This window comes from Danio rerio, chromosome 20 (assembly GCF_052040795.2).
Source record: "Danio rerio strain M-AB ecotype USA chromosome 20, GRCz13ab, whole genome shotgun sequence".
Lineage (NCBI taxonomy): Eukaryota > Metazoa > Chordata > Actinopteri > Cypriniformes > Danionidae > Danio > Danio rerio.
Genome location: NC_141040.1, coordinates 26,522,074 through 26,541,857, shown reverse-complemented (window position 1 = coordinate 26,541,857; position 19,784 = coordinate 26,522,074). Strand labels below are relative to the sequence as shown.

At 35.3% G+C, this 19,784-nt stretch overlaps 1 protein-coding gene across 7 annotated transcripts in view; it reads left to right on the top strand.

Annotated features, from left to right (window-relative positions):
• The window catches only part of fip1l1a (FIP1 like 1a (S. cerevisiae)), a 56,715-nt gene that overhangs the window by 34,573 nt on the left and 2,358 nt on the right, over positions 1-19,784 (top strand). For all 7 annotated transcript variants that reach the window (XM_087298159.1, XM_087298158.1, XM_087298157.1 and 4 more), the window contains 3 exons: positions 4,813-4,874; positions 7,853-8,063; positions 19,422-19,565. In XM_087298159.1, the coding sequence (XP_087154285.1) occupies positions 4,813-4,874; positions 7,853-8,063; positions 19,422-19,565 (417 nt within the window). The remainder of the gene's footprint in view (positions 1-4,812; positions 4,875-7,852; positions 8,064-19,421; positions 19,566-19,784) is intronic.

Here is a 19,784-nt window from a genome sequence, read left to right as displayed (position 1 = left end):
CTATCAAACGTGTTTAAGGTGCTTAAGTGTGTGTGTGTATCTGTCTCTTTGTGCATGAGCTTATTTGCATCCCAGCCTTCTGACGCCAGAATTTATCTTCATAGGACTAAAATACGGGTAAAACCCAGTCAAACGCCAAATAAGGCAGAGAGAGACAGAGGCAGGGTGGCCATGTTTGTGCCTTTGGCCTCATGTTTACAGGCATCCAAAACTCCCCATCCATCTAAGCCTTATACTCTTCCTCCCTTTCTCCCCAAGACAAACAGCCAAGTTTGGCCTGTCTATGTTCCCCCAAATTACGTTATTTCTAGATTCACTCCCACTCAGTTTGAGAGGCAGCATCATCATCTGCAGAACATTTGTGTGGTTCACTGCCAGTTTTGTTAAAATATCTGGTGAATCACAGTTTTTTTTTTTTCAGAATAGGATTACTATTATAAAGTTTTAGAATTTTAAATAAAAAAGGCTTTTAAAAGTTTTCTCTTTTTATTGCATTTTGGCTTTAGGACAAGTTTGATGAAAGGTTTTGAGCCACTTCAAATGTTGGCTTTATAACATGTTTTAAAATAGAGTGATTTTCCAGCATTATTACTCCAGTCTCTAGTGTTAATGATTCTGCAGAAATCATTATAATAAGATGACTGCTGGTGGCGAGGCAGTGCCGCAGTATGTAGTGCTGTCGCCTCACAGCAAGAAGGGTGCTGGGTCACTGGTTCGAACCTCGGCTCAGTTGGCGTTTCTGTATGGAGTTTGCATGTTCTCCCTGCCTTCGCATGGGTTTCCTCCAGGTGCTCTGGTTTCCCCCACAGTCCAAAGACATGTGGTACAGGTGAATTGGGTAGGCTAAATTGTCCATAGTGTATGAGTGTGTGTGAATGTGTGTGTGGATGTTTCCCAGAGATGGGTTGTGGCTGAAAGGGCATCCACTGCGTAAAAACTTGCTGGATAAGTTGGCGGTTCATTCCGCTGTTCAAAGTTCTGAGATCACAAAGTTTGGTCCAATGTTAGGCCATTGAGACTTTTCGGAATTTTCCAGGTCAGTTTTCGGAAATTGCAAGTCGGATCAGTTAGAAAAGATATAGCAACCGAGTCAGACCAGTTTGAAGGTTTGGTGTTAGTTTGATGGTTGTAGTATGAACGGTCTAGGAGGAGAAGCATATAGAAATTAATCTCAGAAGAAGTTTATGTAGTATAACAGTATGTTGGCTTTCTCAAGCCACCATAATGACAAAAACACTGCATCGGCAAATACATATTTTAGTTAAGCTGCATAGTTAAAAGAACTGATGCAAAGTTTTAGTTTTGTGTTATGCAATATGCTGTTTTCAGTTTTATTTTTGTTTAGTTTATTTCTACTTGTCTGTATTAATTGTATCCCTTTTCACCCTTTTCTGACCTAACCTCCCATTTTTTTCATTTCCTGATCCTCCAGTTAGCTTTTTTCCACCCTTTCTTCTTTTTTCTGTTGTTTAAAGAATGGTTCTTCTCAAGTCTCTGTCTCTCTGCCAAGTCCAAACATCCTTAAAGGAGTTTCCGTTCAACTGAACCCTGCCAACCAACGACTGTATAATTCATGAATCACTTCCTTTCGTACCAACACTCCAAAAAAGCTCACTTTTCTCCTTGTTCTCCCTCTTTTTCTCTCCTCCCCATCACGTGCTTACTCATTTTTCACACATAAACATCACACGCTGGGAGTATATATAGCAAATATAAAGGGTCCTTATACAAAGCCCTGAGGGACACCCCTAAAATAGCCCGTAATGCTCTCTGGGCGATCGTTTCAAAAGCACAGCACCTTTCCTTCCACTATAATTGTATCTTGCCCTGGCTCTCTAGTCATCAAAAAGAATTCCCTTGTTTGTTTTCCACAACATTTTTAGACAACCATTTTATATTACAGGCAGATTGCTTTCTGTGTTGAATTTGATTAGATATCTTGAGACTTGGCATACAAATCCAATATAGTTTTATTACTCGTCAGCAATCCCTCATCGCATGTTGCCGAATATCAATACTAATTGTTTTGTTGATACATTAACTTACCAAAGCTATGTGGAGCAGCCAGTTGGACGGCCTGTGTCTTTCCGCTGCCATTAGTTTGAGGTCATTAGGGTCAAATTCTGCAGTGATTAGCTGTCTTAATGAGCCAGGCGCTAATTAAAGCTTACCTCTGGGGTGAGATGAGACTGTAACTGCCAGATCATCTAACATTGATTATCATGAATTCCCCTTCTCAGCCCCCATTTCATCTGTTCCTATGCATAGAAAGCAAGAAGAAATAAATTAGACATACTGGACATGTACTATAGCTGGCTGAGTTTAAAAAGGATTTGTAACTGAGAGCAGAGAGGAAGTGGGATGGATGAAGGGGGAGATACAAAGGGAAACCAGAACAGCAGCATCTTTTCCAGAGTTATTAATAGAACCTGAGCACTCTTAACCAGCACCTGACCACAAGGAGTCCTCTTGGATGCGATTTCTCTTACACACATATACTCGATGCCCTGAATGCAGGGCGGGCAGCCAGGGTTTATGGATCGGGAATGGCTTGTTTGCCTGAGCTGTATCTGCTGATACTCGCACACAGTTATACACTATTGGCACGTTACTGGGCGCATGCTGCACTTTGAGTTAATGCCAGTAACATCAAACAGCGAGGAAATTGAGCTCTGAAACGGAGGAAATTCTTTTGATCATTGAGAAAAGTTTGGTCTGTTTTGTTGGTATGCTTTATTTATTCCTTTCTCTTTGTTGTTTGGTAAAGGTAATGGGGTTTGTTGCTCTAGGTGCTGTGAAATTATTCTTCCGTCTTAACTTAATTTCTTTTTTTTAGCAATGTTGGGGCAAAGTCCATCATCTTGCAATTTTTTTGTGAAAGAGAGAGACTGAAAAATCAAAGTATTTTTTTATTTTTACACAGAAATTAAAATGAAGTCATTGTTTATTACTCAACTATGTTCTTTTATTAACATATGCACTTCTTTCTTTTTCACCCAAACTTTAACCCAAACTTTTTACACAAACTTTTCGATTCTAGCTGAAAAATCAAATCCTTGGAGACATCCAATAGATTAATAGGTACCGAAAAAGTCCACAGAGGAGTGTTGAATCACTAGAATGGGGAAGTCTTAGAGTAAAATAAGAAAATATGATACACCTGTGTTTTGAAATATGAAAAAACTGTATCTGATTTGGCAATTAAAAGATTTAACTTGGGTCATAGCCATACTGGTAGATCTGTCTCTGTTTTACAACAGCGTAATTACAATAAGCGAGATACGAGACGTGACTCATCACAGATAATATGTTGCGGATGTTAAAATTCCTGCCGTCTGCCTAAGATCAAGACCTTTTATTACGTTTGGTTAGCTAAAGCGATCTACTCCCAGGACGGGGGTAGAAATCAGGGTCAGTGCGAGAAGTTGAAATTGGGGGGCACGTAATTAGAGCTGTAAAGCTTAACTTTTCGAAGGGGGTTGATTATCAGAATGGGGAGGTCCCGCAGAGTATAATGAGAAAATATGATACAACGTTGTTTTGGAATATGAAAAAACTGTCTTTACGCTGTTTTCATCTGTTTTTAAATTATTTGTTTCTATTTTATTTATACTTGTCTCTTTTATTCCTGTTTATGTAAAGCACTTTGAATTGCCACTGTTTATGAAACGTGCTATATAAACTTGTCTTGCCCTTAAAAAAAAAAAAAAAAATATATATATATATATATATATATATATATATATATATATATATATATATATATATATATATATATATATATGTATAATTATCCTCCTCAATGCAATAAAATGTACTCTCCAATGGTTCCAAGCCTTTCTTTCTACTGTTAAACACAATGCAATATAAACTTACCGGCAACTTTATTAGGTACACCTTACTACTACTAGGACCCCTATTTGCCTTCAGAACTGCCTTAATCCTTCGTGGCATTGATTCAGCAAGGTACTGGAAATAGTCCTCAGAGATTTTGGTCCATATTGACATGATAACATCACAAAGTTTCTCTATTGGATTAAGTTCTGATGACTGTGGAGGCCATTTGATTACAGTGAACTCATTGTTATGTTCAAGAAACCAGTCTGAGATGATTCACGCTTTATAACATGGTGCGTTATCCTGCTAGAAGTGGCCATCAGAGATGTTTTCTGTATGCCTTGGTTTTAACAAGTGGTAACTTAAGTTACTGTTGCCTTTCTATCAGCTCGAATCAGTCTGGCAGTGCTCCTCTGACCTCTGTCATCAACAAGACATTTGCGCCTACAGAACAGCCGCTCACTGGATGACTTTTCTTTTTTTTCGGACCATTCTCTGTAATCCTTTACCAAACCCCAGTAGATCAGCAGTTTTGGAAATACTCAGATGAGCCCGTCTGACACCAACAACCATGCCACCATCAAAGTCGCCTTTCTTTACCATTCTGATGCTCGGTTTAAACTACAGCAGATCATCTTGACCATGTCTACATGCCTACTGTATATGCATTGAGTTTCTGCCATGTGATTGGCTAATTAGAAATTTGCATTAATAAGCAGTTGGACAGGTGTATCTAATAAAGTGGTTGTGTTTTAAAGAATGTTGGAAACTGGTATGGTAGCCTTTGATGTCCATAGACATTAAATATCTATGTTTGTGTTTAACAGAAGAAAGATCCTAGGTTTGGAACAAATTAAGTAAATGACGACAGAAGAAAAAAAAAACATTTTCAGTTTACTGTTCTTTTAAACAAAAAACTTAAATAAGAATAATGCTAAATGAACTAAACTGTTGACACAGTCTTTCTCATTACAGCAGTGGGCGTTTGGCGGGCGGTTATGATCGGCGTTCAGCTCCTCCTTTCCCCTTCCCTACAGGTATGACTAGTAAAATCCTATGAAAGATATGCACTTAACCTGTAATCATGAGTACATTTTTGTAATAAGTACATTTTGTTGAATGATTGTTCTAAAGAGGCTCATCACCTTTGATTCTGTGCCAGTTATAACCCAATAATCATAATTTTTATGTAGTCATATGATTCAAAGGTTAGATCCTGACAGTACAGCTTATGAAATTATGGGAAATGAAATATACTCTCTAAAGGAGCATTTTCAGCTTTCGTTGGCTCCTAAAGTGTGCGTGCGTGCGTGCGTGCGTGCGTGCGTGCGTGCGTGCGTGCGTGCGTGCGTGCGTGTGTGTGTGTGTGTGTGTGTGTGCGTGTGTGCATGTGTGCGTGTGTGTGTGTGTGGGGGAAAGGAAATCTCTTAATGTTTTTGTGTATATGTTTTAAGTCTGTGTTTAAGGAATGTTTCCAAATGCCTTGTAATGAATAGTTGGAAAATATTTAATTTGGCACCTGCACATATTGGACTGTCTTAACTGCTCAAACACTCTGGAACATCAGTCAAAAGTAAAATATATTTATTTATGTACAGTCAAGCCTGAAACTATTCATACACCTGTCAAATTATGACTTTAAGTTTTTGTTCAAATATAAATAAATGCAGACTTTTCCCACATACTGTATATACATCAGTAAATTTATGAATGGTGGAAAAACCTATTTCTGTAATTGTGTATTAAAACCACCCAGGTCTCCACTTTTGCCATGGCCTCTGTTTTTGGTTTTATCAAACTTATCCCTTTTCTAAACGTTTTAACAAAAACTTTCTTCCTTTCTCACTGCAATGGCAATTTCTAGCCAAGAATTATGGGTCGCCTAGTTCTCCATATGATTACGCATGGACGGATCGTAAAGATGTCTGTATAGTCGTACCTGTTTCAGACAAAATCTCTTCAGTGTTTCATATTCAATTCAAATAATATGCGGCACCGCGCAAACTGTTCACTGCAGTCTAAAAAAATTTTGTACGCTTCGCCAACCGAAATCCTGTCCTGATTAGTAACTGGGTGGCGCAGTCTCCCATTTGTGGCGCTGATGTGCATACCCTGATAGATATCTGTTTAGAATTCTAAAATGCATGGTGCTGCTTGACACGACATGGTGCATCCAGTGTGCGACCCCCTATACACAGCTATTCAAAGTATACCTAATATTTGTATATGCACACAATACAATTAACATATCATTGACAAATGAACATGACACCTGAACTTCTTACACATTCATCACAATGTTCCATTGCATTTATATATGCAAATACAGTCTCAAAACTTTTGGCCCTGAAAGCCTTCTATACTCTTTCCATACACGTAAAACTGAAATATTCTTTGGGCTTCAGATGACCACATGTCTCTGAGCTTTGAACGAAAGGACCCATATGTACAGGGCACCTGGATTGACCAGAGAGTAGAAACTGCATGCAAAGCGTTACCATACTCCACACCCTCTCATCGTCACTACACACACACGTTCTATACAACTGTGTAGGGGATACGTTTCCAGCCACTGAGCATAGAAGTGCACTGCAAGCATTTCCACTGCAGTCCAGCACACATCATTACTGCAAGCAGAGGTAAACAAGGACACACACACACACACACTCGCTGAAAAATGAGCATGTCAGAAAATCTGCTGTGGCCTTGTTAACCTTTGCATGTTGTAATGATTTGGGTGTACTCAAGAGGCCAAAGTGGTTACTGTCACAGAGCTTTCAGCGATTGTTGCATGTGTGTTTGTGTGTGAAAGACAGACGCAGAGAAAGCAATGACTGGTATTGTTACAGCAAGCATCAGTATCTGAAATGTGCTGTTAAAATACCATTAGCAAAAATGTGTTAGGACACAGGTAAACTTCGCATTTTATTTTGACTTGATTTATTAATTGTGAAACAGATTTTGATGTTTAAGGTCACTGATGTAATTTATTTTAGACAAATTTATATTAGATTGTATTATATTAATTTACACATTTTTGCACTTTTAGTTAATTATTAATATTTTTATATAGTTTTGCATCTTCAGTTTTTAATGTTGTTTTATAAACAGTTTTATGTTTGTATTGCTAATTTTTATTAAGGTGTAATGTATCATATATTAAGGTATCATTTATGTATTTGTTGCGATATAGCTTTGATGCTTATTGTCACTGTTTTTATAATATAATATAATAAAATATAATATGATATGATATATGGTACGATACGATACAATACAATATAATATGATACGATATAATATGATACGATACAATATAATATGATATTGAGCTTTATAAAGAATAATAGCAATAGGGCTTATTGTTCTTCCAGATTTATCTTAAAGAGCCCCTATTTGCATTATAAAAGGTCACATTTTGGTTTTAGTGTTCTCAAACAACATTCGCTATGATTTTTAGTGACGCGCGACTCCGATCTACGGAGGTGAACATCCGATCTACCTGCTTACACTGCGGACACGACGGCACAGATCCGATTCATATAGAATAAATTTCCACAAATAAACAAGGCCTGAATCTGATTTGAGCAAATCGGAATCCATGTGATTTGTTCCTGCTTACGCGTACATTGGCAATATCCGATCTGTGCCACACGGGGGGAAAAAATCGGATTTGAGTCACTTGTGTAAATGCGGCCTTAGAGCTGTGTAATACACTGCATAAAGGGTCATTTTCAAAAACCCAAAATGGGGGCTCTTTAAATTTTTATACAATGTTGGTAATTTAAAACAAATTTATCTTATTATATTACCTTATATTATATTGCATTACATTATATAATTAAGATTATCAGTTAATACAGTCACATTCTATGCTTTCTTATTATAATTGTATTATTTCTTCTTATTTTGTCTTGTTAAGTTTAGTCATACCAACACTAACACAAAATGCTATGTGTTTCTGCTGCATTAACTATTGTTTTTTTTTTTTTTTTTTTTTTTTTTGCTTGTCCAGGTGTATACTCTCCTGCAATGAGAGTGGCTTCCTGGCCGAGTGTGATAGACAGCAGCAAGTCATGGGAAAACTACAGCCGTCATAACAAAGAAAGAATGAGAGAGAAAACCAGAGAAAGAGGACACAAGAAAGAGCGAGAGCGGGAGAGAGAGCGAGAACGATACAAAGAAACAGATCGAGAGCACAGTCCCACCTCCCAAGACCACAGAAGGTAAGATGGCCTGTCAATAGTCTGAGTGCAGTAAAATTAACTGCACATTTAATTGAAGCCATTTTTGCTTGACCTGTGAGTTTTTCTGTCCAAGTATACTTCATAGAAAGCATACATTTAAACCTCAAGCATACCTTATACTGCAGCCCTTAATCTTTCTCTCGTAGACCTTTGAGCACGAAGGTCTCACCTAGGTGTGAATCTAAATCTTTTTTATGTATGTATGTATGTATGTATGTATATATATATATATATATATATATATATATATATATATATATATATATATATATATATATATATATATATATATATATATATATGTATATATATATATATATGTATATATATATATATATATATATATATGTATATATATATATATATATATATATATATATGTATATATATATATATATATATATATATATATATATATGTATATATATATATATATATATGTATATATATATATATATATATGTATATATATATATATATATATATATATATATATGTATATATATATATATATATATGTATATATATATATATATATATGTATATATATATATATATATATGTATATATATATATATATATATATATATATATGTATATATATATATATATATATGTATATATATATATATATATATATATGTATATATATATATATATATATATATGTATATATATATATATATATGTATATATATATATATATATGTATATATATATATATATATGTATATATATATATATATGTATATATATATATATATATATATATATATATATATATATATATATATATATATATATATATATAAATTTAATTTTTGTTTATTTATTTTTTTTAATTTTAGTATTTCCCTTCAGTTTTCTATGGGACAAATTATACTTTTTTTTTTTAAGGAAAATGTAATTGTTTTGTCGTCTGAAGTAAAAGTACATTTAAAAATGGAATGAAGAACAAATCGACAGTGAACAAAAACAGTGTTAGTTGTAAAGGTGACGAGAATGAGACTTAGCAGAACTGTTTATGTGCATGATTGTCTCTCTGTCTGTCTGTCCATCTGTATGTGTTTTAAAAATTCAGGCTTTTACAGTATGAACAAAAATATTTAAATAAAGCTGGACACCTCTTTAAGAAATACTGGTTTCATATAATATTGTAACATAGGGTCAGGAACAACAGGTAAGGATCCACGTGCAGTGTATTTAAGAGTATCGTCAGGCAGGCAATAGTTAAAAAAGGTGCAAACTGGACCATATGGATAACCCAAAAGCGTAGTCAGAATAACAGGTGAAGGTCGGGACAGGCAGCAAAACAACAAAACATGGGGTCAAAAGCATGGAAGGCAAGACAAGGAAAATGCTTCACAATGCTCATGGGACGTAATGCGCATCTAGACTCAGCAATGTGTGTGTGAAAGTGATGTGCATTTATAGTCGCGGTAATCAGTCCTTACGAACTTCAGCTGTGTGTTTGCAATCCGTGGTGATCTGAAATGGATGTGTATAAAGTGCATAACGGGATATGTAATCCAGTTCGGTGGCAGATGTGTAGTTCGTGTGACAGTCAGTGTTCTCCTTCGATCTTTATTGCTGGTGATCATGACAATTATATCATAGGTGAAGGTTGAGAGTGCCAGTAAATTAAAGATTTAATTTGCTCGTGCAATCATATCCATATCACTATTCATTTTGTTTGAAAGAAAGCCAGCATATTTACTTATGCCTAAAAATGTTGCTCTAAGCAGCATGGCTAGCATCTATGTTTTTTTATTTGCATATTGGTTGCAGAAATACATTTTACATCTAAGCAATGAGGGAAAATATCTTTGCTGTAAGTGTATTGCGACACTAAATCACATTTAGTCACTTATGTATTACTTAACAGAAAAGTATAAACGTATTTGTGCACAAATGAAAAGGTTTCAAGTTTTAGTTTACTAATCGCACACCTCTAACACTAATAACAAAGTTTGAGTTATACATGTAGCTCCTTTAAAGGGATAATTCACCCAAAAATTAAAATTCGGCTGTTATTTACTCACACTCAGGTTGTTCCACTCATATTTTTATTTGTTGTTCTACTGAAGATCTTTGTTAAAATGTCAGTAGCCAAACAAATCTTGCCACCTGTTTACTTTATGGCAGCAAGTCATGATATCTGTTTGGTTACTAACATTCTTCAAAATATCTTCCTCTGTGTTCACCGAAAAAAAAAAAAGTGAGTTTAGTACAACCTGAAGTTACCTGAAGTAAATGATGACAAATATGTAATTTTGGATGAACTATCTCAAGAAATGTCCCTGTGCTTTTGTCCATGCAATGGAAATTCAGGTTTAGACTGATGTGAGGGTGTATAAATGTTGACAGGCTGTTGTTTTGTTAAATGGAATAGTTCTAAAATTCATTCAATCATGTATTCAACCTCATGTCGTTCTAAACCAGCGCTACTTGCATTCCTCTGTGAAACACAAAATGAGACATTTGAAGCCTGCTGGTTGCTGTTTTCCAGTCAATTAGTCCTCAACAGAACTTCAGCTTTTAAACTGAACAAAAAACAATACTTCTGCAGGATTTCATATCTTCTTCAGACATTTGACAGAGTCATTTAAAACACCCGACTTAACAAAACAAACTTTTCGCAAATCAGACATCACTAAATCTTTCATGAACTTTCACAAAGCTATCACTTGGGTCCAGAGGAAGTGAAATATAGAACATTTTATTTATTAATTAATTTATTTATTTGTTTGTATATGCATTGGTGCTTTGCAACCTTTTTGGCAGTCATTTCACTTTCTTGTAACGAAACAACCAGCATATTTCTCTTAAAATTGCTGCTTTTGTCCTCCACATTTATATGGTTTGAAAAGATTGCTAAATTTTGGGCAGTCCATATTATGTTCTCTTTGACCTCGCACACATTTATGCTCTGCATTTGTGCTGTGGTGGCAGTATGTTCAGTGTGAGGTCACATGAGGAAAAAGCGCTGAGATTAAAACAGGCCAGTAGAACAGCTGGGAAGCACACCGGTCTGTCACACTTATGAAAGCAACATGTGCTCTCACTTTTAGATCATCTCTCTCTTTCTCTCACTTCCAACTTCTCTCTTGCAGATCACATTCTTCTTTTATCCAATGACAATGGTTAAAGCTTAGTTTTCTGCTTAAAATATAATATTTCGTAATATGATTGTTTAAAAGTGATTGTGATGTACATTAAAATAAATATAAAAAGTTATACCAAAGGAAATTTGTAAAAACAGAGCATTTTTTCAAACAAAATCAGGCTATACAAAGTGGTGAAAATTAGTTTTAATGTTTGCTGTTGCTACTTTGGGGTTTTTTTTATCCATTGCTTTAAATTTATTGTTTTATTCTTATCAGTTAACAATCCAAAGTAATCCACAATTTACTTTGTGAGTTGTTCTTTTTTAAGAGATTGTCGCGGTTGTTGTAGCTTCTAAATCATATTGACAGGAACACAAATGAACCGATTCAGATTCGAACTGAAGCATTAGAAAACATGCAATAGGCTACCAAAAAAGGCGCAAATTCTACACAGTTTTGCAATCTTAAAGGGCTCCACAGACTATTAAAATAAAAAAGGTCTATGGTTGGATAAACATGTGAGCATTTTAGTGACTTTTCCTTATACAATATCATCTACTGTAGATAGATAGACCATTAATGCAATACCAGCCACCATTTACAAACTAGTGACTAGTGACAAACTAGTACTAGTGAAGCGTGCAGCCCTATTGTGATGTGCATTTTGTCAATGAAGCCCATTCTAGTAAATCTCCAGTAGGTGGTTTCAGACTGAACAGCATTTATTAAACCATCGTAGTACAATGACAAGCTATATGCAAAAATTTAAATCTATTTATTAAAATAATCATGATGTCGATATAATCGTTCTTTGATAATGACAGCCATTTGCATCACTTCTCAATGAACTATGGCTCTGTGTTGTAAATACTGCACATGAAATTATCAGACATAATAACAAGTTTTTACTCCAAACCTGAACTTGAAATAAATTTTTAAATTCTAAACTTAAACCTCTAGTTCCAAAATCATGGGATTATTCACAGTCATGCTGAATCAATTAAAGGAGTTAAAATTGCCATGAAATGGAAGTTAAGATAATCCATTTTTTTGCAAATCATGATGTACATTGAATAGAAACAGTCCTGAATGTAGGGTGGTGCATAATTTCGTCATTTGGGAACTGATTGGTTCATTGAAAAATGGGTGTTTCTATTAGAATGAAGAAAAGATTATTAAACAGTCAAAAGTAGAGCAGAAAAAATACACGCCCATGATAGCCCCTCCCAAATGGCATTCCATGTGACCAGAAGTGAAGAAATTTTCAGGGGAGATGGAAAGTTGTGGTATTTGATATAAAATTATAAGAACAAGGTTTTGTGGTGGCGCAGTGGGTCGCGCTGGCGCCTCAGAGCAAAAAGGTTGCTGGTTCGAGCCTCGGCTGGGTCAGTTGGCATTTCTGTGTGGAGTTTGCATGTTCTCCATTTGTTCGTGTGGGTTTCCTTCGGGTGCTTCCAGTTTCCCCCACAGTCCAAAGACATGCGCAACAGGTAAATTGGGTAAGCTAAACTGTCTGTAGTGTATGTGTGTTTCCTGGTAATGAGTTGCAGCTAGAAGGGCATCCACTGTGTAAAATCCAAGCTTGATAAGTTGGCGGTTCATTCCACGGTGGAAACCCCAGATTAATTAAGGGAGTAAGCTGAAAAGAAAATGAATGAACGAATTATGAGGGCAAATAAATTTTTACAAAACAATTAAATACACAGATACATCATTTATAACAAGCGCTACTGTATAAATATAAAAAAGAGAAGACCAAAAATTTTTAAATTAATAGATTTCATGCTGACATTAAATCTTCTGTCAATAATTCAGCACTATGGGGACCTTCCTTTCGTCATGTTTGGAGGTGTCACACAAGAGCGCCCTCTGGCATTTAGAGGAGATTTACAACTGATAATACAACCATGCTTCCCTGACTCATTTACAAATTCGACCAGGCCTAATTTCTGTGCATGTTGGAGGCACATTGAAAGAACACGAGAGCCTATTTCTCAAAATCTGCATGAGTATATCCTCTCTAGTGTCTTAAGGGTCGCTTTTTAATCAAAAAAGTGTGACAACGTGCTAAATAAAATGACTGCCAAATCTCAACATGAGTCTTCTGACTCACTGCTGGGCCTGTGTGAGGACACACACACACTCACACACACAAAGAGACAGCCACACACACTTTTGGCTGGTATACCAGATAAACTAGGGCTGAAGTTGTCACACACTGGCATTCATGCCAGGGCTTTGAGGGTATGTTAGCGGCTTAGCGCCAGTGCCACTCTGAGAGAGTAGAGAACCTACTGACCAACATATTCATTCAGCTCTCAGATCCTGATATGCTCTGACAAATCTCTGTCTTTTCCATCACTGCTTTATCACATGCACATAGAAACTCCACAGTGCATCTCTGTATGCCATATGCCGAGTGAACAGCAGCGGTCTGTTTGCCATGTACGCTGTAGCACATATTGAGAGGATTTTATATAAATCACAAATGGAGATGCTGTGTATGGCTGGTATTAGATGCTGAGCAAATATTAAACTATGTTTTTACAGAGGTGTAATTGTTGCACATCATATAAGGCAATGTTGTGAGGTGGCAAATGACTACAGTAAATAGAGGTTGTGTTTATGAGTGATCACTATGAGAAGACACTTTGCTTAATTCAGGGTTCATACGGTCATGGAAAACCTGGAAAAGTTGTGGAATTTTGACATGGCAATTTCCAGGCCTAAAAAAAGTTTAGGAAAAACAGAAAAGCCCACAAGGTTTTGGAAAAGTCATGGAAATTACATTTATATTTAGTCATTTAGCAGACATTTTTGTCCAAAGCAACTTAAGCTGCTGTCACACTAGAGCTTGTGTTTGCAAAATACTGTCGAACCGCGAGATGAAAATGGGCAGGGTTAAACAATATGATTAGACATTAATAAAAGTAAGAGATTGCTCCATAACTTACATTTTTTTTTATTTTAAACTATCTTCTATTGCTCTCACGCAATCACTTGAATTTGCAAAACACGTGCTTATGTTTCTGGTCTGCCGCATTCGCATGCCTGATAACAGAAGTCTGTGGAACGAAAAATGCAGTGTGATCACAGCTTTACAATAGAAGTCGTATTAGCTACTATTACTAGTTAAACAAACTATTGAAATGATCTAAAATTAGTTTAACAAATATCTGTATGTTCAAATGGAGGTTAGTTGTTTTTACTTCTTTTCTGTTCTTGGCCAAAAACATGCTCTCACATTATTAGTGCTGTGTAAGCATCATCTATTTTACTTGGATATAAAAATAAATGTAAACTATTGCGTGTTTTATGATATGCTGTAATTAATGTAAACGTTTCTTATGATTTAACACGTATATGTAATAATAATAATTCCCTACATTTATGTAGCGCATTTCTGTGCACTCAAAGCGATTTACGCAGCATCCACCTGGATGACGCGACGGCAGCCATATTGCGCAAGACTGCACACCACACACCAGCAGATTGGTGGAGAGGAGACAGAGTGATGAAGCCAATTATTATATGGAGAGGATTTGGAGGCCATGATGGACAGAGATGTAGACATTACATAAAACATTAGGTCATAAAAATTGACTTGAAAGTCCTGGAAAAGTTATAGAATTTTTAAAGTAAAAATGTGTATGAATCCTTTTAATTATGACAGCATGTGTTGAATTAATATTTTAGACAATTTATACAACCATGCAAGATTGGTTGGAGACATTTTCATTGGTTTAAACCATGGATTTAATTCTCATCTATATGTTTTTGACACTAATGTGATTCATTCAGAGAGTTGTGTTTAGGACATTTCCATTCAGAGATACTCACTCATATGGCCGCATTAATTTCCTGTAAATATACTTTTTCATGTTTGTTTCAGACAGCAGTGATTTAAAACGTTTTTTAGCGTGGTATTATTAGCATGATGAAGAATTTGCAAATCGTCACATTTAAATCCAGATTCATCTTGGTCTGTCAGCAGTGGATGCTAACAACATGAAGCAAACATGAAGTCATCTGACTAATTGTGAAAAAATGCAAAGAGAGAAAACATAGCAGTTACTAAAGTTGTTATTTCAATTCAATTTAATTCAGCTTTATTTGTATAGCGCTTTTACAATGTAGATTGTGTCAAAGCAGCTTCACATAAATGGTCATAGTAACTGGAACAGGGTAGTTCAGTTTTTAGTGTTTAAGTTCAGTTCAGTTCAGTTCAGTTTAGCTCAGTTCAGTGTGATTTAAAATCAGTTAGTGCAAGTGAAGGTTGTCTAGAAAGAGGGGGTGAACTGTGCCTTTAAATACAAAAATATATATAGAGAGAAATATATATATATATATATATATATATATATATATATATATATATATATATATATATATATATATATATATATATATTTAAAGAGCCCCTATTATGGGTGAAATGAGCTTCCATCCAGTGTGTAACACAGCACTGAGTGAATGAAAACATACAGCTGAGGTTTAAATCTGGAAATGCACCGCGTTTAAAACTATTGATTCTTTAACAAAATTATTGATTCAGAGTCAAATAAATGATTTATGTTGGGTTTGGATCTTGTGCTTGAACGTGTTGACGTCAATATGGTACATCATCAAATACTGTATGAATTGCGGATCTGGTAAAACGTGAATGTGCCTTTCCCTTCAGACACGGGGCACGGGGGGATCACGGGACTGATCATGACACGAAGATGACGTTCACTAACAGATGAAGATTTGCTGTGAGGATTAAAGGGTTAAAGTTCTTTTTTACAACAACTCCACAGTATTCATCTTATTCTTCGTGTACGAGCGGGCACAGCCATTTAAATCTTTTTACCTTGAGACTTCCGGTCTCATTCACTTTCTTTTATTTTTAGACATTAAAAAAACTTGTTTTGCTGCTTGATGTTGCAAACTGATATTTTCTTATTGTATTATTATATTTTGTCTGTATAGTCATGCAAACACTTGTTTATAGAGCAAGTAGTTTAACCGTTTTCTGCCGTTAATTATTCCTAGTCATTTCTCCCATAGGCAGTATTAAATCAGAAGTTCTAAAACAATCGCAAAAAGCACTTCCACATTTTAGAATAAGGTCAATAGCAAACTAGTGCTGTCATTTGTCAGATTTTTTTAACATAATAACCTATGCTGCAACATGGCATAAGTTTGCCATTTGCTATTAAAGGAAGGAGCAGCAGAGACTATTATGTACGGGACTTTGTCAGACTTTGACAGTACCTTTGTCAGTAAATGATACAGTTCATATGGTTGCTGAACAAATCATATGGGAGTCGTTGGGATAATTAGGTAAAATAAATGTATATTAGAAGACAATGAAAGTGTTTTTTGACTTTGTATGCATATCAGCCTGTTGTTGGAAACCCCCAAAACCAAAATATGACCTTTAATAATGCAAAATAGGGGCTCTTTAAAATCCACAAGTGCTTTACACTGACCACTGCCACCGCAAACTGTTTTGTCCCTTGTCATCTAATTAGTGTTTCCTAGACTAATCTATAGCAATGCACCTGAGGGGCCCGAGGTTTCAGCTGACTACTAATTACTGACGGAGTGATCAGGTTATTGAGTTGGTCTGCTTTCTCTTGACAATGTGGCAAATGTGCACTTCGAAGCTGTCATTAGCTAAGTTACCATCCAAATATTTGGAGGACAAATGTTAAAAGTTATTCCTGCATGTGCAGTCAAAAATGTTAATTGAACTTCATACAATGCTCCTCCTTACGGACATCTCTTTCATAGCAGCCAAAAGTGCCACTTCGTCACTTAATGAAAGAACTGAACACTGCAGAGGAGCAACTTGAGCGAACAAGATGTGGAGAAAAGCTACATTTTAAGAAACATACATGTAGTTTAATAAAAGGAAAGCAATTCATATTAGTGTACATTACAAAAAAATGTTACAATGAAATATAGATTTTGTTAGGCTAGTATTAATTCAATACCAATACCAATGCTGGTATCAATACTATTGATGTTAGTATTGATCTGCCCGGCCCTACCAGTCACACTACCATAATATTTTTGTAATTTGTCCCATTTGGCTTTCCATAGTCCACTGTACATGTGCATAGCAAAAGCAGACTCCTCCAGTAAATCCAGGATGGTAGATGAAGCACAGAAAAGTATCAATGTGCAGTAAAATTAAAAATAGATTTGTTTGTCCAATGTTTGATTGTGGTCATTTTTTATTTTAAATGTTGTACATTTGCTTAGCAACACTCTTAAGTCAATCTCCTCTGAAGTCAATCATTTATCAAATTCCTGGACAGTAAGGGACCAGACGTCCCAAATTTGCTAGGACAGTCTTACATTTCAGAACTATTTTTAGTGTCCTGAGTCCTGACTTATGAAAAAATCATAATGACCCATATTTCATCTTGTATTACTGAGCGCTACAAGAATCATTCTGTTATGCAATAATAGATTAATCAGTAGAAAGCAATCTAGCCATGGTATATAGTTGCATACTTCGTGTATATATATATATATATATATATATATATATATATATATATATATATATATATATATATATATAAAATATTCTGAAGGACAAAATCCTCATCCAAACATATTTCCATAATGAACAATCTAGAATGGCTGATAAAGAAGATCTTGTCAGATATGCAAGTCATTTATTATTGTTGCATCAAGATAAAACTCACAAATGAACTATGAGTTATGTTGAAAGAAATGAGACAACATACTGAAAACTATTGCATATCATGTCATCACTACATCAACATTTTATTAATAAATTAGCTTGTAAACTAAATGTCACATAACAGGTTACTTTTACCTCAGGGAAGCCATTCAGTTTTAAAAACTCATTCATATATTCGTATATATATATATATATATATATATATATATATATATATATATATATTTATATATATATATATATATATATATATATATATATATACTCACTGGACACTTTATTAGGTACACATTACTAGTACCGACTTTGACTGCCTTTTGCCCTTTGAACTGCCTTAATCCTTCCTGGCATAGATTCAACAAGGTACTGGTTACATGATTGCATCTCTCAGTTGCTGCAGATTTGTCTGCTGCACATCCATGATGTGAATCTCCCATTCCACCACATCCCAAAGGTGCTCTATTGGATTGAGATCTGGTGACTGTGGAGGCCATTTGAGTACAGTGAACTTATTATCATGTTCAAAAACCAGTCTGAGATGATTCACGCTTTATTACATGGTGGGTTATCCTGGTGGAAGTAGCCATCAGAGGATGGGTACACTGGTCATAAAGGGATGGACATGGTCAGCAACAATACTCAGATAGGCTGTGGCATTGATACAATGCTCAGTTGGTACAAAATTAGATGGTTGTGCGTGAAAATCCTAGTAGATCAGCAGTTTCTGACCAGCCCATCTGGCATCAACAACCATGTCACATTCACAGTCACTTAAATCACCTTTTTTCCCTATTCTTTAGCTTGGTTTGAACTGCAGCAGATCCTCTTGACCATATGTAAATGCCTAAATGCATTGAGTTGCTACCATGTGATTGGCTGATTAGAAGTTTGCATTAACGAGCAGTTGAACCGGTGCATTTAGTAAAGTGGCTATTGTGTGTGTATGTGCGTGTGTGCGTGTGTGCGTGTGTGTGTGTGTGTGTGTGTGTGTGTGTTTGTTTATAAATAAGTCAATCTGCCTTTATATGATAAACATTGTTTAAATCTTCATATTTCAATATGAATTCTGAATATTTTCTTAGCAATGTCAGGATATTAATTAACTTAAAATTTTAAAAGTTTTACAAATATAAATCATTAAAGGAATGTAATGATGAAGGTGATTGAAAATGATAAAATGAGAAAAAGTATGATGAAATTTTAGTTAATGGCTATTTAAAGAAGAAGAGATAAGTAAAAGAAGAAAATAGTTTAATTAATAGACAAATTATGTATGTGGTAATGGGGTGGGAAAATAATAAGCTTGTGCTTCATCCTGCTCCATTTTCGACCATGTTGAAATTAATTTTTTGTTAAAGATATTTTATGTATTATATTTCTGTTGAAAAATATATAAATCACAGGTAATATGTGCAATGAAATTGTCTTGGTCCTGTATTAAATCTAATCTTCCTTGCTATTTTGTAGGAAATGAGCTAGGCTTTAGAAAAGAGCTGAATACTTGTGTGCTTGTATATGTGTATACAGTGAGGAGGAGCGTACGTCTCGACACAGAGATCACAGTCATTATGGGAGCGAGAGATACAGAGAAAGCTCTGGAAGAGAAGGACCAAGAGATAGACATCGAGAAAGAAGACACCGAGAACAAAATGAACACCGATCCTCACGCAGGTAATGCAGAGTCAGAAATGTACCAGGATGTGGGGCTATAGACGACCAAAAATACACCAGTGGTGACTAAAATGTCCCCAATGTTTCAAATGAGGAAACAGAAAAAGTTCCTGCAGTTTGATGTTACCTAACTGCATACATATTTAATTATATTCTATTTTAATCCTGTTTAGTTATGGCTTTAATTCTTCTTCTGACACCATACTGGCCTGTAGCTGT